Source organism: Nematolebias whitei, chromosome 23 (genome assembly GCF_014905685.2).
Source record: "Nematolebias whitei isolate Nwh7 chromosome 23, NemWhi1, whole genome shotgun sequence".
In the NCBI taxonomy this organism is placed as follows: Eukaryota; Metazoa; Chordata; class Actinopteri; order Cyprinodontiformes; family Rivulidae; genus Nematolebias; species Nematolebias whitei.
In genome coordinates this window covers 8,816,178-8,838,364 of record NC_056520.1, presented here as the reverse complement: position 1 = coordinate 8,838,364, position 22,187 = coordinate 8,816,178, and the positions used below count along the sequence as shown (strand labels likewise).

At 43.9% G+C, this 22,187-nt stretch overlaps 1 protein-coding gene across 1 annotated transcript in view; it reads left to right on the top strand.

Moving 5' to 3' along the window:
* Positions 1 to 20,795, top strand: part of tubgcp3 (tubulin, gamma complex associated protein 3) — a 24,220-nt gene extending 3,425 nt beyond the window's left edge. The window contains exons 3-23 of the mRNA XM_037696683.1: positions 1,027 to 1,094; positions 1,266 to 1,343; positions 1,436 to 1,644; positions 2,091 to 2,257; positions 2,396 to 2,508; positions 4,525 to 4,650; positions 4,727 to 4,795; positions 5,775 to 5,907; positions 5,994 to 6,160; positions 9,016 to 9,126; positions 9,199 to 9,307; positions 12,224 to 12,413; positions 12,504 to 12,639; positions 12,711 to 12,779; positions 12,851 to 12,986; positions 14,175 to 14,263; positions 17,320 to 17,451; positions 17,523 to 17,663; positions 17,739 to 17,855; positions 17,937 to 18,031; positions 20,654 to 20,795. Of these exons, the coding sequence (XP_037552611.1) occupies positions 1,027 to 1,094; positions 1,266 to 1,343; positions 1,436 to 1,644; positions 2,091 to 2,257; positions 2,396 to 2,508; positions 4,525 to 4,650; positions 4,727 to 4,795; positions 5,775 to 5,907; positions 5,994 to 6,160; positions 9,016 to 9,126; positions 9,199 to 9,307; positions 12,224 to 12,413; positions 12,504 to 12,639; positions 12,711 to 12,779; positions 12,851 to 12,986; positions 14,175 to 14,263; positions 17,320 to 17,451; positions 17,523 to 17,663; positions 17,739 to 17,855; positions 17,937 to 18,031; positions 20,654 to 20,720 (2,522 nt within the window). The 3' untranslated portion in view covers positions 20,721 to 20,795. The remainder of the gene's footprint in view (positions 1 to 1,026; positions 1,095 to 1,265; positions 1,344 to 1,435; positions 1,645 to 2,090; positions 2,258 to 2,395; positions 2,509 to 4,524; positions 4,651 to 4,726; positions 4,796 to 5,774; positions 5,908 to 5,993; positions 6,161 to 9,015; positions 9,127 to 9,198; positions 9,308 to 12,223; positions 12,414 to 12,503; positions 12,640 to 12,710; positions 12,780 to 12,850; positions 12,987 to 14,174; positions 14,264 to 17,319; positions 17,452 to 17,522; positions 17,664 to 17,738; positions 17,856 to 17,936; positions 18,032 to 20,653) is intronic.
* Positions 20,796 to 22,187: the final 1,392 nt, after the last annotated feature.

Genomic DNA, 22,187 nt, shown 5'->3' with positions numbered 1-22,187 from the left:
GGTGTGGTTTCTATAGTCCAGGTGTACTTTCTATAGTCCAGGTGTGGTTTATATAGTCCAGGTGTACTTTCTATAGTCCAGGTGTGGTTTCTATAGTCCAGGTGTACTTTCTACAGTCCAGGTGTACTTTCTATAGTCCAGGTTTACTTTCTATAGTCCAGGTTTACATTCTATATAGTCCAGGTGTACTTTCTGTACTCCAAGTGTGGTTTCTATTGTCCAGGTGTGGTTTCTACAGTCCATTTGTACATTCTATAGTCCAGATGTACTTTCTATACTCCACGTGTAGTTTATATTGTCCAAGTGTGGTTTCTATACTCCAGGTGTGCTTTCTATTGTCCAGGTGTAGTTTCTACAGTCCAGGTCAGGTGTACTTTCTATAGTCCAGATGTACTTTCTATTGTCCAGGTGTAGTTTCTACAGTCCAGTTGTACGTTCTATAGTCCAGATGTACTTTCTATAGTCCAAGTGTACTTTCAGTAGTTCAGTTGTACTTTCTATAGTACAGGTGTACTTTCTGTAGGAGGAAAGACAATAAACACATGTTCAAATAGAAATAATTACAAATATAAACAGGTTGAGTAGAGTAAGTAAAGACAGCAGCAGAGAGAGGAAATGTGGTCAGTTTGTCCTCCAGCAGGCTAAGCCTATAGCAGTATAACAAAGGGATAGCTCAGGAAACCCAAGCCAACCCGAATTATAGGATTGATCATAAAGGAAAGTCTTCAGTCCAGTCTTAAAACTGGACAATGTGTCAGCCTCACAGACAGAAACTGGAAGTTGGTTCCACAAGAGAGGAGCCTGGTAACTGAATGATCTTCCTCCCATTCTGCTTTTGGAAACTCTAGGAACCACAAGTAAACCTGCAGTCTGAGAGCGAACTGCTCTGTTAGGAAAACATGGAACAGTAAGGTCTGTAATGTAAGATGGAGCTAGGTTGTTGAGAGCTTTGTAGGTTAGACGTTAAGGCTCCACGTCGTCGTTCGTTGGACGCAGAGAGCTAACGGTGAGTTTTTGTTGTTGCAGTGCTGCGGCAGAGGAGAGAAGCAGACGCTGCTTCATTCTCGGAGCTGCACAGAAAGCTTCAGACGCAGGTGGGTGTTTGTGTCTCAGTCAGCTGTTTTTTATTTACCTCCAGAACCAGCAGCAGATCTGTGACGTACCTGCGCTTCCATTGGCACACGCAGACCAGGCTCGATTAAGCATTTGACATTAAAAGGACAGTTTCTGTTGAACTGTTTGGTGTTTGTCTTTCTGTTCGTCAGAGCGTTCTGAAGCACCGCTGGTCCGTTCTCTACCTGCTCCTCAGCCTCTCCGAAGACCCCCGCAAGCCTTCCAGCAGGGTGAGGGACACGAACGGGCCCAAAGTCCAGAACAGATTCACTTCTCTGTTCCTCTTTTTTTTTTTCCAATCTGATGAAAATCTCCTCCTCAGGTTGGAAACTACGGGGCGCTGTTCGCCCAGGCCCTCCCCAGGGACGCTCACTCCACCCCGTTTTACTGCACCCGACCCCAGAGCCTGGCCCTGAGCTACGGGGAGCGCAGCGCCGGCCTCTCCGGTAGCGTCGGGACCAGCGGGATTTCCAGTTTAGGGGTGTACGCTCTGAACGGACCCACGCCGACGCCGCAGACTCTGCTGGCTGGGTGGGGGCTGCCTCTTTTTTTTTTTTTTTTTTAGCTTTTATTTTACAATTCTGTCGTTTGTAAACTTGGCAGCGCGTCAGCTGGGGTTGGGCGGTTTCACCTGAGAGGTTCTGTAAAAGGCTCCATTAAAATGTCTGCGCTAGATAATCGTCAATCAGCTCCACGACATCATCGCACCTCTCGGGCGGAGCCGTTAGCTTTACGAGGCCGTTCGACTCCATTAGCTCTCATTAATCATGCAGGAGACCGTTCGCTGGGCCGGCTGCTCCCAGCAGGCATCCTTTGATGCCCATTTCAAACTTAAAAACATTTTTACAGCAACAAGCAGGTGGAGCCGTGCTGTTTTGTCCTACAGTAATTTTTTTCTGTTTATTTATAATTTATTTATTTATTCTAAAAATATAAATTTCTGAAGATAATTGTCCTGCGCACGATGTGTGTTTTAGTGCACCACCTCAGTCTGCTCAGCCTCTGGGCTCACGGTTAGCCTGGGCTCTTCCCGTCACCTCCTCGCCTTCGTCTGCTCTGGCCCCGCCCACAACCCGGCCACTCCTCGGGCCCCCGGTTCCCTCCACCAGATTGGCTCGCCCTCGCCGAGACGGCGACCCAGCCGGTGAGCGACGGGAACAAAGACCCATGTCTGACTGACCTCAAAGCTGTCGTTCTTCCATATTTTAAAAACATTATTGTTTATTTAAGAGCTGCTAAAGACCGTTGACCTCCGACCGCTAACACATGTCGTCTGCTGCAGGTGAGGCGAGCGAGGCGGCGCTGGTGAGGGACATCCTCTACGTCTTCCAGGGGATCGACGGCAAGTTCATCAAGATGAACGCCCAAGAAAACTGTTACAAAATAGACAGCAAGGTACGCACACCTGCATCGACCCTTCAAAGGTTTTCTTCAGACTAAATGATGAGGGCTTTGGCGTCTCCCCCAGCTGCAGATGTTTATTAATTTACGTAATGATCTTTATGGAGAGCACGGCCTCCTTTAATTCGTCTGCCCACCTTGGATAACCCTGTAAGATGCCGCTGATTCTGACCGATCAATGTAACCCCCCACTTTGTTAACCATCAATAAGAAGGTCGTGGATGGCGCTTGTTTAACGTCCACTCACTGGTGCTAAACATGGAGTCACGGTCAATCTGCTCCATCAGGACTGGAGCCACACTGAGATAAATCAAGACAAGGAGAAAGGTTTCCTGCACCCCCGCCACTTAAACGCTGCAGAACTCCCCGTATAAAATGTTATGCTGATGAAATTTTAATGTGTCATTAAAAGGGAGTTATCCCCCGCCTGTCGCGGTAGAAAGGCCACAAGGCCTGAAGTTTGTCTTCTGTTATTTACGTCTAAAACGACGGAGCGTTTCTTTTATGCGGCTGAATCTATTCTTCATACCTGCAAATTTGTCGCTTTTTGGCGAAATTCGCCGATTTCATTCAAAAATATGTCATTTACATGAATCGTCTAGATCCGAAGAGTTGGTTTTTTTTTTGTTTTTTTCTTTTGGTCAGGGTTGGTGGGGAGGGGGTGGGCAAAGGCATTTTAGATTACGTAATTTCCCACTGACTGGACTTGCATAGCTCTAAGCTAGTGCTACGTAAGTTGGGCTAGCAAGCTCACAACCAGTGCTCGCAACAAATCTTGAGCTAGCTCGTAAGCGTTAAGCTAGCATATTTACGTAGTGTTAACTTAGTGCTATGTAAGTGCCAGGAGTTGTTGACCGGTGGAGGGTGGTAGGTCCAGAGGCATTGTAGATGGCATAATTTCCCATTGACTGGACTTAAATAGCATGAAGCTAGTGCTAGGTAAGTCGCACTAGCTAGCAACAAAGCTCACACTAGCTTGTAAGCGCTAAGCTAGCACACGTAAGTGCCGGGAGTTGTTGACTGGGGGGAGGGGGGGTTAGAGGCGTAGTAGATGGCATCATTTCCCAATGACTGGACTTAAATAGCGCTAAGCTAGCACTACTTAAGTCACGCTATCTAGCTCGAAAACTTTGCTCACAACAAAGCTCATGCTAGCTTGTAAGCGCTAAGCTAGCGCACTTACCTAGTGCTAGATAAGATCTACATAAAGGTCGGGAGTTGTCGCCCGGTAGGAGGTGGGGGTCAGAGGCATGGTAAATGGCGTAATTTCTCATTGACTGGATTTAAATAGCGTGAACCTAGTTCTAGGTAAGTCGCACTAGCTAGCTCGCAACAAAGCTCGCACTAGCTTGTAAGCGCTAAGCTAGCACACTTAATGCTACATAAGTGCTGGGAGTTGTTGACTGGGGGGGTTAGAGGCATAGTAGATGGCATAATTTCTCAATGACTGGACTTAAATAGCACTAAGCTAGCACTACGTAAGTCACGCTATCTAGCTCGAAAACTGTGCTCACAGCAAAGCTCATGCTAGCTCATAAGCGCTAAGCTAGCACACTTATCTAGTGCTAGATTAGATCTACATAAAGGTCGGGAGTTGTCGCCCGGTAGGGGGTCAGAGGCATGGTAAATGGCGTAATTTCCCATTGACTGGATTTATATAGTGCTAAGCTAACTCTACGTAATTGCCGGCAGTTGTTGACTGGTGATGGGATGTGTTAGAGAAGCGGAGCGCTACGTCTGTAGCATCTTAGCTAGCATGTCTGTATTGCGTGATCTTGGCTTTCTGCTACGTATTTAAGAAATTAGATTTTGTTTGTCTCCCCCTCCCCCCTACAGGTGCTAGGTTTGTCACTTTTTTCATCTCTTGTAAGTTGGCAGGTATGATTCTTTCAAAAGAAAATGTTAAAGATTTCCATTTCCGGCGTCGTCTTCAGCTTCATAACACTCGAGTTTACCGCTGAGTTTGTATAAATTACATTCTGCAGGTGCTTTTTTTTTTTTTTTCTTCAGTTGGTTCTGTGCAAGTCCCTCAGAGACACCAGCAGCAGACTGGCCGAGCTCGGCTGGCTCCACAACAAAGTCAGGAAGTACACAGACGCCCGGAGTCTCGACCGGGCCTTCGGTCTGGTCGGACAGGTGCGTCTGCCGACCGTTCTTATCGAGGGCGATGTTTGAAAGTGTCCTTCGTGAAACCTTTGTCTTTTTCCTTCAGAGCTTCTGTGCGTCGCTCCACCAGGAGCTGAAGGAGTACTACAGGCTCCTGTCGGTCCTCCACTCACAGGTAAATGGAGCGGTTCTGGAGGACAACATTTTTAAGTCCGTTTTTCCAAAAAGGCAATCGTCAACTTGACAATGCATAATTTTTTTAATGAATAAATCTGTAATTTGGAGCGAAAACGTTGTGGTTAAGAAGTCGTCTTTGTGGCTAATGTGGAAAAGATCCTTTGGATTTAGACTCAATGATCTGTGGTGATGTACAGATTAACAGATGAGGTCAGGCAGGAATCCCCATGGACTATGATGTTTGCAGATGATGTGATCTGTGGTGAGAACGGGGAACAGGTGGAAGAGAGCTCAGAGAGGTGGAGGTATGCACTTGAAAGAAGAGGAATGAAAGTAAGTCATAGTAAGACAGAGTCCATGTGTGTGAGTGAGAGGGAAGAGGTGGAACAGTGAGGCTACAAGGAGCAGAGGTCACAAAGGTGCAGGACTTCAAAGACTTGGGATCCACTGTCCAGGAAAATGGGGAACGTGGTAAAGAGGTGAAAAAGAGAGTCCAGGCAGGATGGAGTGGATGGAGAAAAGTTTCAGGAGTGATTTGTGACAAAACGGTGTCAGCAAAGTTCAAAGGAAAAGTCTACAAGACAGTGGTGAGACCAGCTATAATGTATGGTCTGGAGACAGAGACATGGACAAAAAGACAGGAAGTGGCAGAAATGAAGATGTTGAGGTTCTTCTTAGGAGTGACGAGGATGGAGAAGATCAGGAATGAGATCATCAGAGGTGCAGCACAGGTCGAACAACTGGGAGATAAAGTTAGAGAGGCCAGACTGAGAAGGTTTGGACACGTCCAGAGGAGGGACAATGGGTACATTGGTAGAAGAATGTTAGAAATGCAACTGCCAGGAAAAAGACAACGAGGCAGCTGGGGGACAGAGGACATAGATGGAGGAGCTGTGAGGACCTCTAAAGAGAGAATAGATGAAAGAATGAAAAAAAGATGGCGTCCGGTGCTTCACCTCCCTCGTCGTGTGTTGTAGCTGCAGGTGGAGGACGAGCAGAGCGTGACCATTTGCACAGAGAGCAGCTTGACCCTGAGGAGGCTCCTCGTCTGGATGTACGACCCCAAGGTGCGCCTCCGCACGCTCGCCGCCCTCGTCGACTTCTGCCAGGGTGAGTCGAACGCACACTCCTGATGCTCACGGCGTCCGCGCTTCGCTTGTAAACGAGCGCACCCGCCTGTGCTATGTGTGTTTCAGGTCATAAGGGAGGCGAGCTGGCGTCCGCCGTCCACGCGTACGGAAAGACGGGCGACCCGCAGATGAGAGCGCTGGTTCAGCACATCCTCAGCCTGGTGTCCAACCCCATCCTGAATTTCCTCTACAGGTGGATCTACGACGGAGAGCTGGAGGACACCTACCACGAGGTACATCCTGCTGCAGCCTCCCGATCGTCCTCTAAGGCTCATTAAACCGCCCCGAGCGCTGAGCGACCGCCACTGCTCCTACGCTCGACCCCGACGGTCGAGACGGGCCGTCCTCCTACACGAGGACAGACAAGGGGAGCGTAATGGAGACCGCGGTGATGGATGTGCTCCTCGCTCCCGCTGCATTTACGAGGCCAGCGTTAACCGCCGCTCAGATTTACCGCTCGGCGCTGCGAGTAGCAGAGACAGAGTTACCGGACCTTTAAAATGTCCCGCTCACACCCGGTACCTGTAAATACACTTAAACTGCTGCCCAAGCGAAGTGCACTTTATTAACTCACAGCCTTATTAGGAGAAAATCTGCAATAAATAATTAAATATTGGCTTTTAACTAAATCGATGAGGCGGAAGTGTCTGCTAATAACTCGACCTTGAAGGTAAATTAAATAGTTGCGAGATAAACGGAGAACAAAGGAGCTAAGTGCTAACGCGCAAACTTTCTGAGACCTGACCTCGTTCTTGATTTAGCTTCATTTAAAATAACCGTTTTTTAACGCAATTCAAATAGTTTTAGAGTTGAGCAAGTCTTTTTATATTTATTATTTATCCATTCATTTTTAAAAATCATGTTTTTATATAAACATCTTAAAATAAAGAGGTTTGTTGCGTTTCCTGCTGTGTGGAAAATGTTATTTACCGTATTTTCCAGCATGTAAGTCACAGTTTTTTTGCATAGATTTGTCAGTCCTGCGACTTTTTACACGTTTTTTTTTTCTTCCCATATTCATAACGCAGTTTTTGACTGTTTTAAATTTCTAAGAACTGCAACAGCGAGTCCTGCCGTGCGCGCTCACCTCACTCAGCTGGTGCAGGCGGAGGCATGCTGCAGAGCTAGCGGCTCTGCCCAGGCGAAATGTAGCTGTTTTGACCATTAAATAAACGTGACGGGTCAGCGGTGACTAGGGGTCGAACGACTACATAATTTTAAACGTCGACATTAACAAAATAATAGTCGAGTAGTTGATGACGTCATAGGATCTCAAGATTCAAATAAATAAATAAAACTGCAAAAAAAAAAATTGTCATTTATTATTTACAAAAAGACCAACAAAACATCGGGAGCGCATATTATGCTCCTACCTTTTAGCATACTGCAAATAAGTCACAGGAAAGCCAAAACTATTAGTTATTATTATTATTATTATTATTAAGCTGCAAAACTGAAAGAAACGTGCGGCACGTAAAAACAACGAAATTAAAAACAGTGGGGCGGACGACCACCTGGTGCGCATTAGTTTTAGAAATTAATAGGTTTATAGTTTTAGAGTTAATATTTTTTTGCTTTTAGTTTGTGAAACAAGGTCAGAGGAAGCTGGTTCTGGTTTGGTCGTTTGGACCCGGTGTTACACCATATTCTGTTCGCAACGAGCTCCAAACAGTCAGGAAGTTGTTTCATTTTCTGTTTCCTTACGGTAGTTGAACCGGAAGATTCATCTTTAGTGAAATATTTCTACCTGTTTGCCAAGACCGGGCCTGCTCCGCAACATCCGTCTGCTTAGAGGAATCCATTTTGTAGCTGCCCGCGCCCGGTGCGGATCACGTGACGTAATGACGTAACTGCGAATACTCAACGTGAAATTTAAAAAAACTCGCGAATGTCCTAGGAATCGACGTGTCGATTACTTGAGTAGTTTTTTAAAGCCATAGCGGTGACGCATAATAAATGAGACTTATACGCTGAAGCGACTTATATGTTTTTGTCCTCTTCGTGATGCTTTTTTTTTTTTTGACTGATGCGATTTATACTCTGGAGCGACGTATGCGCCAGAAAATATGGTAACCTAAGGGTTTTTGTTTAGTCAAGGAGCGAGGAGGGTAAATGGAAAGTCTGTCCTCCATATGAAGTGAATAAGTTAAGAAATAAAACAACGCGCTGACTTTATTTTGGAGTGTGGCTGCATCAAGGAGGAAGAAAGGTTCGGATCGAAAACTGGGCTGCCAAGTCAAAATCCAAGATGGCCGCCACTGCGCATATACATACGTACAACAGCCACCCTTGTATTTTGAGGAAACTATTTTTTTTGTGTGTTTATTTTTCTTTAAAAAGTGGTTTCCTTAAATCACTAGGGTGGCCAAGGATTAATCTGTGGGGGCCGAGGCCACCATTGCCCCCCCCCACTCCTTGCTCCGTCTCTGGTGGTGAATAAAACTGCTTCCTCCGCTCATCACGAGCCGTCACTGCACTGCTTCGAACAAGGAAAACAAAACCTCCTCTGTTCTTCTCCACAGTGTAACTCCTCCCACTTGAATATCTTGCAGTAAAAACATTTAGGTTTACTTCATTCTGTTCAGTTCCAGTCCAGAAAAACACTCATCTCTAAAACTACAGACACTCACTGTTCAGACCCCTCGGCGACAAAAGCCACTGGTTTACCGCTTGTTTTTGTACGTGTAATAAATGTTTTTATCTTAAGGGCGAGTGGTGGCGCAGAGGTTAGAGAAGGTGGGCCTGTGATCGGAAGGTCACCTGTTCAACTCCCCGGAGCAGCAAAATCAAAATGTGGATGGGACGGATGTAACACCTGCCTCCACCCTCATTTGCCCCACTCTGGGCCCATGAGCAAGGCCCTTAACCCCCACCATCTGCTCCCCCGGGCGCCCTAGATAACAGCTCTCTGCTCCACACAGAGGCTATGGTAGCTCGGTGGTTGTGTCAGGAAGGACATCCAGCGTAAAAACAATTAAGTCTTTGTGTGAATTAGTTCTCTGTGGCGACCCCTGAAGAAGGGAGCAGCCGAAAGAAGAACAATGTTTTCGTCAACATGTTAAATTAAATGTCGTGCGTCTGTGTGTAGTTCTTTGTAGCGTCGGACCCGAACGTGAAGACGGACCGTCTGTGGCACGACAAGTACTCCCTCAGGAAGTCCATGATCCCGTCCTTCATCACCATGGACCAGGCTCGCAAGGTTCTCGCCACATTCCCGCCGGTTGGTCTCCGCGGTGTTCCACGCTAACCAGACTTCCCGTTCGACCCGCAGGTTCTGCTGATCGGCAAATCGATCAACTTCCTGCATCAGGTGTGCCACGACAGAACGCCGCCGGGCAAAATCACACCGGCGTCCAAACCTGCAGACACTCCCAAAGATGGTAAGTACCTCCCTCAGCTTCCTCGTTCCAACAGAACCTCGTGTTTGGGACGGGGCAGAAGTTCCCGCCGTGTTGGCGAACGATGGTTAATTATTTAGAGGCGCCGGCCATGTTGATGACATCACTGCATTGATAGAACATCGATGTGCGTCGGCGAAGTGGCAGCGATCGATGCTCTTACCGCTCACCTTGTCCTCTGATCGGACTGCGGCGAGCCAGCGGAGCAACATTTCATTGATTGGGTTGAGTGCGGTTGGTAGCTTTTACCGTACGAGCTGAAGGCCGTCACACGGGTGCTGCTGGCAGAAAATACAATCCCGTTTGACTCCAAATTCAGTTCAGTTTATTTTTAAAGCCCCAACAGAAGTCGTCTCAGGGCACCGACTACAAACATTCACATGCGTTATGAAAGTCAATTAGTAAAAGTTCTCTATCTAAGGAAGCAGCAGCGAGCCCAAAGGAGACAGTGGAAAGGAAAAACTCTCCTTTAACAGGAAGAGACCTCCAGCAGAGCCAGGCTCAGGACGAGCGGCCATCTGCTGGAAGTAGAAACAAACACAGAATGACAGGTCCAGGTATAGTTTCTATGGTCCGCGTGTGTTTTGTTTTTAGGAGGAACACGTTAAGATAGAAATAATTACGAATACAAACAGGTAGAGCAAGTTGTCAGAACATAGCCCTCTCTCTTATTTAGGATTATTTGCTACAAAAACTGTGTAACAGCTGGAAGAGCTGGTGACATATATTCAGGAACAGTCATATGATATGCATAGCACTTTAACTTTTATTAAATGGAAAGTGTTAAATGTTATTAGCGTTAGTCACCTGCGATGCTGTCTCACTTGTGGAGGCTTGTTCCGGGTTCCTAGCTGCAGTGATGGATCCTCTGCGCTCCTGTGCCTTTTTAAGTTCAGAGTTTTTCTCCATTGTGCCGTAAGACTAGTCATGCTAACGGGCTAACACAACGAAATGTCTGGTAAAACTCACCGAACAAGACGTGCTATCGGCTATTAGCTTCTCGATGACATTGGAAACGAAGGCTTGTAACTCGGGTAACGTTACGTCGGAAAAACGTCTCAGACTGGGGACGATGTAGCGAGGCTGAACGTAGTCCAAAAATCTTCGGAATCCGACATCCTCAACGAAAAATAAAATTCCACACTGCCAACATTTTGACTTCTTCTTCTCTACCGTGATCAGATCATGTAGGCGCGCGTAGGTCTGTCGCGATAAACAATAAATCAATTAATCGCATGATAAATGAAAATTATCAAACTCATTTTCATTTATCGGCTTTATCGTTTCTTCGTGTCTCTCTCTTTCTAATGAAGACACTGGATGACAAGAAGCTCAACTCTGGTGTTCTTCACTGACCCCTCCCTTCTTTTTTCTCTTTAAAATCTGTTTTAACCTCCAAAATCGTGTTTTTGGATCGTTAAAAGCCGAGAAGCTAAGCTAACAGGCCGACTTGGGGGGGGGGGGGAACCTCCGTCTTGTCGAAGCTCCAAAATTCACGGTTGAAACCCGTGCCTTCGTGTAAAAAGTTGTTTTGTTTTTCTGCAAAAAGAAGCTGAGAACTCGTTTACTGATTTTTTAATTAAAAGCTTTGTTTGAAAAATGCTATGCTAAAGAAATCAAACCACACCGAGCGCCCACCATTTTGCGAACCGAAGAAAGACGGCCCATGTCATGTCAAGGGGCCTCCCTCCCATTTTTTTTTCAGAGACACGCTGCTCGCTCTCTCACTATCCATCCTTCGGTTCAGCCTTATACTGCCATCCAGTGGTCAAAAAAAGGTACTACACACAAAATTAACCAACATTTCTTCTTAAATTTGACAATAATTACTAATTATTGTAAATTTCAAAACAATATTATCGTTTATCGCAATAATTTCTGAGACGATTAATCGCCCAGCAACGTTCGTTATCGTGACAGGCCTCTGCGCGCGTGACGTCATCACGTTGTGCTGGCGCTGCAGGCATCCTTGTCACTGGGTTGTCATACAAAAACAGCGCCTTTTATATCGGTGAGTTATTTTGATGGAATGGCCGATATTGAACTTTAAATCTAATATTGGCCGATACCATGCCGATAATATCATGCACCCCCTAGTTTAAGCCTATAGCAGCATAACGCAAGGACAGCTCAGGAAACCCAAGCCAACCCTAACTATAGCAGTGTTTCCCCTACCATTATACGAGCGGGGCGTCCCGCCTCGTCAACAGAACCGAGCACCCCACACACACACACCTGTCAGCACTGACGTAGTGCTAAACTAGCACCGTGCAAAACAGACACACGCTAGCGAAAAAGTTACAGGCAGCACTCACGTTGCCTCTTCCCTCATGCTGAACCCTGCCCCCCTGTTCGAAAACTGTCAGCACAAACAGCGCGCAGCTCAGGCGTACCCCCACCCCATCCCATCGACAAAAATCACGGATAAGATGAGCGCCCCACCGTGGCAAGGTATCTAGGGGAAACACAGTATACGATTTATCAAAAAGACACTTAAAAGTAGACATGGTGTCAGCCTCACGGACAGATTCCACAAGAGAGGAGCCTGATAACTGGAAGATCTTCCTCCCGTTCTGCTTTTGGAAACTAGGAACCACAAGTAAAAGTGAATTGTTAGGACACTAAAATCCAGATCCACTCCAACAACCAGCGTATTAAAAAAACGGGGGATACAATTGGTAACAGCTATTCAACTGGCGTGGGCCAAATCAGGCCCACAGGTGAGCTCAGTTCAGTCCACCAATGGGTTTATTTTTAAATAAAACCATAAAACAAACAGTTTCATTACATTAACTGCTGGATGTCCGGCCCCTGAGTAATTCGGTTGGACAGCCCTGCTGTAAATGGTTTAAACGCCATTTTTACAGTCGGTTCTGAGTCGTCTCTGTGTTTCTGTAGCTTCGGAGCTGCTTTCTGACCTCGAGGGAGCGTTTCAGGAGAAAATCGACGCCGCCTACTTCGACACCAGCAAATACCTGCTGGACGTTCTGAACCGAAACTACCTGCTGCTGGAGCACCTGCAGGCCATGAGGAGATACCTGCTGCTGGGCCAAGGAGACTTCATCAGACACCTCATGGACCTGCTGAAGTTAGCGTTCCCCTTCTGCTTCTAAACCAAATCAAACGTTTAAAAAAAAACAAGCTAAGTGTTTGATTTGTGTGTTTTGTGTTGCACCAGACCTGAGCTGGCCCGTCCTGCTACAACGTTGTACCAACACAACCTGACGGGCATCTTGGAGACGGCCGTCAGGGCCACCAACGCCCAGTTTGACAACGCAGAGATCCTGAAGAGGCTGGACGTCCGCCTGCTGGAGGTAACACCAACGCCCGCGCGGTAATCCGTCGAAGCGCCGCGGTTTCATCAACGTGCTCGTTTGTGCTGCAGGTGTCTCCTGGAGACACGGGCTGGGACGTCTTCAGCCTGGACTACCACGTCGACGGCCCCATCGCAACGGTAAGGACGATCTTAAACCACGTAGCTCCTCGTGCACGAAAACACGTCGATGATGTCACGTTTCTGGCCAGGTGTTCACGCGGGAGTGCATGGGCCACTACCTGCGTGTGTTTAACTTCCTGTGGAGGGCCAAGAGGATGGAGTACACCCTGACTGACATCTGGAAGGGACAGATGTGCAACGCCAAGCTGCTGAAAACCATGCCTGGTACACAAACACCTGTCCTCACGTTTGGGTTTTAAAGATGGTGGCAGGTAAAAGTAGGAAAAAACTGCACGTTCTGTGAAAAGTCTGCGTGAGCGCTTCTAGCTGAAAGCTACTGAACGAGCTAAAGCTTGTAGAAAGAAAAAATAACTGAAAAACACCGTAAATATTGAATAAGCCCAAAGAAGAGCTATAAAAAGCTAGAGATACAAAAAGAAAGGCGTGACCTTTGACCCTGACTGTTGACCTTGTAACCCTAAAATCAACTGAGATCATCTTTGACCCACAAGATGTCCAGACGTGAAGTTTTACATCTCTACATTACACGGTGACGCGTTAGAGCTCAGACGAATAGCTTGTGTTAGCATTGGCGGCCATCTTGAATTTTTATTAGCTTTTGACAAGTTAGCTCTCGGCTACTTCCACACTTGATTTTAGCTCAGTATGTCTAAAAATGGCTGAGTTGAAGCTGAAAGGAGCACAAAAAAAGCTAAAATTAGCAAATCAAAGGTAGCTGAAAAGGTAACATTAAAGCTTGGTTTAGCATAAAGAGGCTAACAGTAGCAGATAAAGCTCAAATTAGCAGAAAGAAGCAAAAAAATAGTTGCTAAATTTAGCCCCCCCCAAAAAGTAGTTAAAAAAGCTGAACTTAGTAGAAAGAAGCTGAAAATAGCCCACAGAAGATTAAAGTTACCAAAAACAACTTAAACGTCACCAATTATCTAAAAACAGCTTAACTTGTCAGAAAGAAACCGAGAATAGCCCAAAAATTATAAAGCAGCAAAAAAAGTTGTCCAAAAAAGCTAAAATTATACAGAAAAAAGTAGCTAAAAAAGCTGAACTTTGCTGGAAAAAAAAAACAAATTTGCAAAATGAGCAAAAAGGATCTGCAATTTGCTAAAAAAAAAAGTAGCTGAATAGACAGAAACATGTGAAATTAGCTCAAAGAAGCAGGAAGGGGAATTAAAATCTGCAACAAGATGAAAAGTAGCTGAAATAGCCAAAGGGAGCAGTAAAATGTAAACAGCTCACAAGGTCTGAAGAGAGCTCCATTTTCAATAAGAAAAACATGGCCGACAAAGCTAAATATTTCTGAAAGTCAAACACCAAAAGTCAGAGCAGGATTGTCCTGAATGAGCTGAACGTTTTGAGACGTTTTATTTATTTCAGCTGTTTTTGTTGACCTTCCAGAGCTGTCCGGTGTGCTGCACCAGTGCCACATCCTGGCCTCTGAGATGGTCCACTTCATCCACCAGATGCAGTACTACATCACATTCGAGGTGCGTCCAACCACACCTTTTACAGAAGAACGGCGTGGATGTGGGATTATAACATTTACGGCTGAATTTATCTTCCCAAGTGTTGTTGTTTTTTTTTATCAAGATGAGTATCGTGGCAAAAATCTCATTCAGTTTGATTGAAAGATGAACAAAAAGTGTTATTTTGGACAAAACAAAAAAAAAACGCCAGCGTGCCGTTTGATTTTTTTCATTCATTCAACCTTTATTTATACGTGTTAATCCCACTGAGCCTTGTGGACTCATTTACAAGAGAGACCTGATTTCTTTAGCAAAGAGTGATGACAACAGTGAGTAACAATGACAACAATAGACCGTCATAAAAGAGGCATACAAATGATTATTATTATTATTTTTACAAATTAAAATAAAATGGCAACCAAAAGGGCAGTCAAAAGGAAAAAGTAGCGGGAAGAAGAAAAAAAACAGCTGCATTATAAGGCGGTGTAGGAAACTAAAAACAGGAATATGACTGCGTTGGCTTTTCCCAAGAACTTAGCAGATGTTTGAAGCCACTTAGAGAGGTCAAGGTCGAGAGCGTCAGATCATTTTGTAAGATATTCCAGGAGCGGAGTAGGAGAAGGCCTTTTTGTCTAGTTCAGTCCTCACTGAGGGAACACTGCAGGTAATAATGTCCTGAGAGCGCACGCTGTAGCTGCACTCACGCAGAGACATGTAGGAGGAGATGTATGAAGGCAGCAGAACAAGAAGTGATTTAAAGATGAAAATGTACCAGTGAGAGAGTCTGTGTGAAGTTAATGATGTCCAGTTAACCAGTGAATACTGGGCGCAGTGGTGAGTATGGTAGTTACAGCCAGTTATGAATCTTAGCACACTGTGATGGACAGCATCTGCAGGGTGCTTGTAGGAGCGTTCATGTAAATAATATCACCGTAATCAATGGAGGGAAGGAAAGTTGCAGTTACAAGGTGTTTCCTAGCATTCAGAGTTAAACAGGATCTATTTCTGAAAAAGAAACCCAGTTTAACTTTCAGTTTCCCTTACTAGGTTTTCCACGTGAAGCTTAAAAGAGAGATGCGAGTCGACCAAGATACTCAAATGTTTATAGGAATCAACAAACTCAATAGGGACACCATTTGAGGATAAAATCAAAGGAAGAACTGCTGGGACCGACTTCCTGTTTGAGAAAAGCATCCCTTTGGTTTTATCCTCATTTAGGACAAGTTTGAGACGGAACAAATCTGACTGGATGACGTCAAAGATGGATTGCAAAAGCTGGAAAGCCTTAGCAACTGTTTTAGCTCGACAATAAACAACTGTGTCATCAGCATAAAAATGTAAGGATGCATCAGGGATACTCTGACCTACATTACCTATGAAGATTGTAAAGAGGGTGTGTCCTAAGACTGAGCCTTGTGGTACACCATTGTTGACTGAACCCTAACCCTTAAATGATTTGCAACAAAAAAAGTATGAAGGTAAATTAGTCGAAAGTCGACAAGCGTACGACAAGATTCAATATACTGCTGGGTGTTACTTTGTTCCAACAACATTAATTTAGTGGAAATAAATACCCTTAAATGAGTCCACGAAATTAACATTTTCTGTTTGTGGAAAAACTACCAGAAAAAGTACAATTTCCGGTATGTCCGACATAAATTTTTAGGGAGGAAAAACTAAAATGTTTAGGTTCTTTTTTCATGTGGAAATTATACATTTTCCTGTTCTTTTTATTTTTTCACAAGAATAATACCCTGTCCATTTTAGGATGTTTATTTCAATTGTACAGTCCACAAAATTAACATTTTCTGTTTGTGGAAAAACTACCGGAAAAAATATAATTTCTGGTAAATCCAACATTGTTATCTTGTGAAAATGAAAAATAACCTAATCGTTTTAGGTTGTTTATTTTCACAAGATAACAATGTTGGATTTACCGGAAATTATATTTTTTCCGGTAGTTTTTCCACAACCAGAAAATTTTAATTTTGTGGACTGTACAATTGAAATAAACAACCTAAAACGATTAGGGTATTTTTCATGTAGTAATTAATGCAAGATATGTATTTTCCAGTAATTTCCAATGATAAGTAAACTAATTTTTTCCCCACCTAAAAATTTATGTTGTTTATACCGGAAATTATATTATTTCCGGTACTTTCCCACATGAAGAAAACGGTAATATTATGGACTGCATGGCATAATCAAATTGTTTGAGATCGTTTATTTCCACAAAATTAACAATTTTGTATTTAGTAGTTTTTACACAAATAAATGTACGGCTGAAATAAACAAACAAAAATGGACGGTATTCTTCCTGTAAAAACAAGACTAGGTAGGTAAAATTATAAATGATGAACTCTTTATATTTTAATGTGCTCATTTCAGGTTATTTACACAAAATTAAAGTTTTTGGAATCTAGTAACGTTATGTGTATTAGTATACAGGTTATGACTAGAGCCCGACTGATATGGAAATTTTGTCTTTCGCCGATATTGGGCAGGACGAGCTAATGCTGATAACCGATGTATTGGAAATTATAGAGCTTTCTCCACCACAACAACCTAAGTAAACAGCTACTTTTAAAACGGTTTTAACCCTTGACGTCTTGAAACAAGTCTTCCTAACATGCGTTTACATTTTCTATTCTTCACTATTCACCATAAAGTTATCGAGTGTGTTACAAAAATATAAATTAAACAAAGAAGCGCCTTTCCCTGTTCATTGTTTCAACAGTTGTATAGATTCCTGATATTCAGAATATTAGGGGTGAAAATTAGAAGTGTTTAAATCGATGCTTCATGGGACAATCATCACCGATACGTTATGCCCCCAAACCAATATATCGGCCTAAAATATCGACTCTACCGATCAGGCTCTGAGCTACCGACCAAGTTAAAATGTGTTGTTGTTTTTTTCAAATAACATTAAATCCAGCGAGGCTCAGACGTCCCAGCTTTTCACCAGCCTTGAACACAGCATCACCTTTGTGGATCTTATCGTACGCATGCGTGACGACTTTTAAGACGTGTTTATCTCCGTAAAAGTGCAATATTAATCCCACTCGTGTGTTCAGGTGCTGGAGTGCTCATGGGACGAGTTGTGGAACAAAGTCCAGCGGGCCCAGGACCTGGACCACATCATTGCCGCCCACGACGTCTTCCTGGACACCATCATCTCCAGATGTTTGCTGGACAATAACAGCAGGGTAACGGCACCGTCGGGCTGTATGATCTTTCTCCCCGTTCACAGAAACCTAACCGACTTTTCTCTGTCCAGTCTCTTTTGAACCAACTGAGGGCCATATTCGACCAGATCATCGAGTTTCAAAGTGCCCAGGACGCCCTGTACCGCTCGGCGCTGGAGGAGCTCAGCCTCCGCCTGCAGTTTGAGGAGAAGAAGGCGGAGAGGGAGGAGGAGGTAAGAACCGAACGAGCGCTCATCGGAGTGGCGGTGCGGTGGTGTCTGATGTAACGAGTGTGGCTGCTGATCCAGGGTCAGTGGGGAGTGACGGCCCAACAGGAAGCGGAGGAGAAGAGGAGGATCCAGGAGTTCCAGGACACCATCCCAAAGATGAGGTCCCAGCTCAGGATCCTAACCCACTTCTACCAGGTGCCAGCCAGACCCCCACAGCCTCAAAACGAGCCTCGGGTTTACCTAAGAATTTAACGAGCTCCTCACTCCTCCCCGCAGAGCATCGTCCAGCAGTTCCTGGTCCTGCTGATGACCAGTTCCGACGAGAGTCTGCGCTTCCTCAGCTTCCGGCTGGACTTCAACGAGCACTACAGGTTCGTCCGAACGTTGCGTGACCCGTTAGCCTCTTCTGCCGTCTCCGGGCAGACTTAAGATCCAGCAGTGAAAGTGGACGAGAAAACAACCGGATATTTGTTCAAACTGTCTTTTCTTTTTTAAAACTAACGAGCGGAGGAGCCCGGAGCCAGGTGAGGCTGGAGGCTCGGAAACTTAACTAGTTTTAAAAGTGAAATGTTTATTTAGGACAGGGGTGGGCAACGTTTTTTTTTGTTTGTTTGTTTTTTTCCCCCAGAGGCCCAAATCAAGATGTTTAATTTTTTTTACGAAAGATAATCTCGGAGACGTTTTTCAGTCTTTTTCTTGTTGCAGCAAATGTCTCCCCAATGTTAGAAACGGAAAATAAGATGTACTTTTTGTAAACTGGCTCTTGTGACGTTTGTTAACGTAAGTAAACAAAAACAAAAAAAACTGATATACAGGTGCTGGTCATAAAAATAGAATATCATGAAAAAGTTGCTTTATTTCAGTAATTTCATTCAAAAAGTGAAACTTGTATATTATTTTCATTCATTACACACAGACTGATATATTTCAATGTTTATTTTTTTGTAATGTTGATGATTATAACTGACAACTAATGAAAACCTCAAATTCAGTATCTCAGAAAATTAGAATATTGTAAAAAGGTTCAATATTGAAGACACCAGGTGCCACACTCTAATCAGCTAATTAACTCAAAACACCTGCAAAGGCCTTTAAATGGTCTCAGTCTAGTTCTGTAGCTGCACAATCATGGGGAAGACTGCTGACTTGACAGTTGTCAATAAGACATCCAGTGACACCTTGCACAAGGAGAGCAAGACACAAAAGGTCATTGCTAAAGAGGCTGGCTGTTCATAGAGCTCTGTGTCCAAGCACATTAATAGAGAAGCGAAGGGAAGGAAAAGATGTGGTAGAAAAATGTATACAAGCAATAGGGATAACTGCACCCTGGAGAGGATTGTGAAACAAAACTCATTCCAAAATGTGGGGGAGATTCACAAAGAATGGACTGCAGCTGGAGTCAGTGCTTGAAGAACCACCACGCACAGACGTATGCAAGACATGGATTTCAGCTGTCACATTCCTTGTGTCAAGCCACTCTTGAACAAGAGACAGCGTCAGAAGCGTCTCGCCTGGGACTGCTGCTGAGTGGTCCAAAGTTATGTTCTCTGATGAAAGTAAATTTTGCATTTCCTTTGGAAATCAAGGTCCCAGAGTCTGGAGGAAAAAAGAAGAGTCACAGAATCCACGTTGCTTGAGGTCCAGTTTCAAGTTTCCACAGTCACTGATGGTATGGGGGGCCATGTCATCTGCTGGTGTTGGTCCACTGTGTTTCCTGAGGTCCAAGGTCAACGCAGCCGTCTACCAGGAAGTTTTAGAGACTTCATGCTTCATGCTGCTGACCAACTTTATGGAGATGCAGATTTAATTTTCCAGCAGGACTTGTCACCTGCACACAGTGCCAAAGCTGCCAGTACCTGGTTTAAGGACCATGGTGTCCCTGTTCTTAATTGGTCAGCAAACTCACCTGACCTTAACACCTTAGAAAATCTATGAGGTATTGTGAAGAGGAAGATGTGATACACTAGAACCAACAATTCAGAAGAGCTGAAGGTCACTATCAGAGCAACCTGGACTCTCAGAACACCTGAGCAGTGACACAGACTGATGGACTCCATGCTACGCCGCATTGCTGCAGTAATCCAGGCAAAAGTAGCCCCAACTAAGTACTGAGTGCTGCACATGCTCATACTTTTCAGTTGACCAACATTTCTAAAAATATATATTTTTAAATTGGTCTTAAGTAATATTCTAATTTTCTGAGATACTGAATTTGGGGTTTTCATTAGTTGTCAGTTATAATCATCAACATTAAAATAAACATTTGAAATATATCAGTCTGTGTGTAATGAATGAATATAATATACAAGTTTCACTTTTTGAATGGAATTACTGAAATAAATCAAGTTTTTCATGATATTCTAACTTTATGACCAGCACCTGTATGTATATGGAGTCTTTAAGGTTATGTTTAGTTCTAGTAACACAAGAACTAAAAAAAAAAAAGGTTATTCCAAAATATCCTGATGCATGCTCAATAATCCAGGTAGAAAAATCTAACAAAGTTAAATCAAGTCCTCTGGGCGGATTTAAAAAAATAAATAGTTTAAACTTTCCGTCTTTTATCTAAAAGACTGTCACTGCTGCATTGCTAGTATCACTCAGCCCTCTGTGAATAGCAAGTGGCCATCAGGGCACGAACGATCCATTGTTAGGCTGATGGTCCTCCTTGATCATGTGACGGCTAGTTCTGGATGTCATCAACAAACTGGTTGATCCACGTTGCAGCTCCTCAGACTGAAGAAGGTTTTCAATGTATTTTTCCAAGATATTCAATTTAGTTTTCTTCAAGTTTCATTAATAAAACGCAGGTCTTATTAAAATATTTAAAAGTTTTCTTTTAGGGGCCGAGTAGAAATTGTCCATGGGCCATTTTTGGCCCTCGAGTCACACGTTGCCCACGTCTGAATTAGGATGTAGATTTAGTTTCAGATAAACTGTTCCACAAAGATTTTTTTTATCCAGTTTTTCTTTGTTCTTTTGCGTTCCTCCAGGGCCAGAGAGCCGAGGCTGCGAGCTTCTCTTGGCGCCGCCAGAGGCCGCCGCCTCTCGAACATCTGACGTGTCGGGGTGACGCCATGTCTCGGAGGCACGATCCAGACCTGCGGCGGTCTCCGAGTGACGTCAGCTGGAATAACGCCCAGAACTTTCATTCAAAAAATAACATCTAACTAAGGTTTCTGCACGAATTCTGCAAAATCTGAGTTTATTTCAGGAAACGTTTCCATCGGATCGTGACGACGAGGAGACGTTCGTACACCAAGTGTTTGTTTTTTGATACAGGAGTGTCTGTACGTCCACCTGGGTTGGCCTGATGTGAGCGTGACAAGCATTTCTTCTCGATTTTGTATTTATAAAAGTTATTAAAATGATAAATTGTAATTATTATTGCAAGCTGTCGTGAAAGTGAGTTTTGTTCTCATTAAGGTGGAAAAAAACAAAAATCATCCGTCTTCTTCCGGTAGTTTGTTTTGGCTTCTCAGGTGAGTTGAATTATCTCCTCGGATAGTTTCACAAACCGGCTTTACTTAATAAAATCCAAAGTAGTGGCACGTTTTTAACCAAACATGTGACCGGACTGAAGCAGATTTCAACAATCTGCTAATATTTTATTTATTTCTATCATTACAATTTTTTTTTTTTTTTTTTTAAGGAAATCCTTTAAATTTCATGAACGTTACTTCAGGAAGATGCGTTCAAGAAAAAAAAGCGTTTTTTTTTTTTTTACATAACTGGTCAAATTTAAAGTTTTTTTTTTTTTGTTCCGTTACATCCAAACAAAGCAAACACTTCCTGTTGGTGAACTAATATTTAATCTATCCGAATAAATGTCTGCACCTTTTGTTCGTTCGGGTGAGGTTTGATGCGGAAGCTGAGGCGGTACAGAGTGTATGAAGACCAAACTGATCCTGGGTCAGCCCGTCTATGTTCTGTATATAATCTTTACTGTACAGCACTTCATGTATAAACACCAGAGATGGTCTAACATCCTCCCTTCTTTAATAAAAACACGTTTTGACAAACCAAAGTGTTTATTTTCTGAGGCATGCTGGTAACACCGGAGACACCGGTAAACTTAAAACTGTTCCACCACAATTATGCCGCGTTTATATTTAAATTTCATCATTTGAAATTAGAATCAGTTTTGTGTTGTGTTTCGTTGACTGATGAAGCCTTCTGGATGGAAGGTGAAACGTTTCAGCAAAACAAGAAACTGTCCAGATGACCTGACTGAAAATTGTTGGGCAGATCCATAATAGTATTTTCCGTTCGGGAGATGTGTACCAGGAGCTCCAAGAAACACACAGAGAGCAAAAGCAGGGGGAGGGAGAGCAGAGGCGTCCGTCTTGAGCGAGAGCCATCCAAACTACAAACGATTTTGTCGGACAAGACAAGAGGCGGGACTCCACAGCGACACCGGCCGGGGAAAACGAAGCTTTTCCGGTGTGAGTTGACGGCGTCTCGGTGGATTTTTTTTTTCCAGAAGTTCTCAAATATAAAATCAGAGCACCATCCAAAAAAAATCAA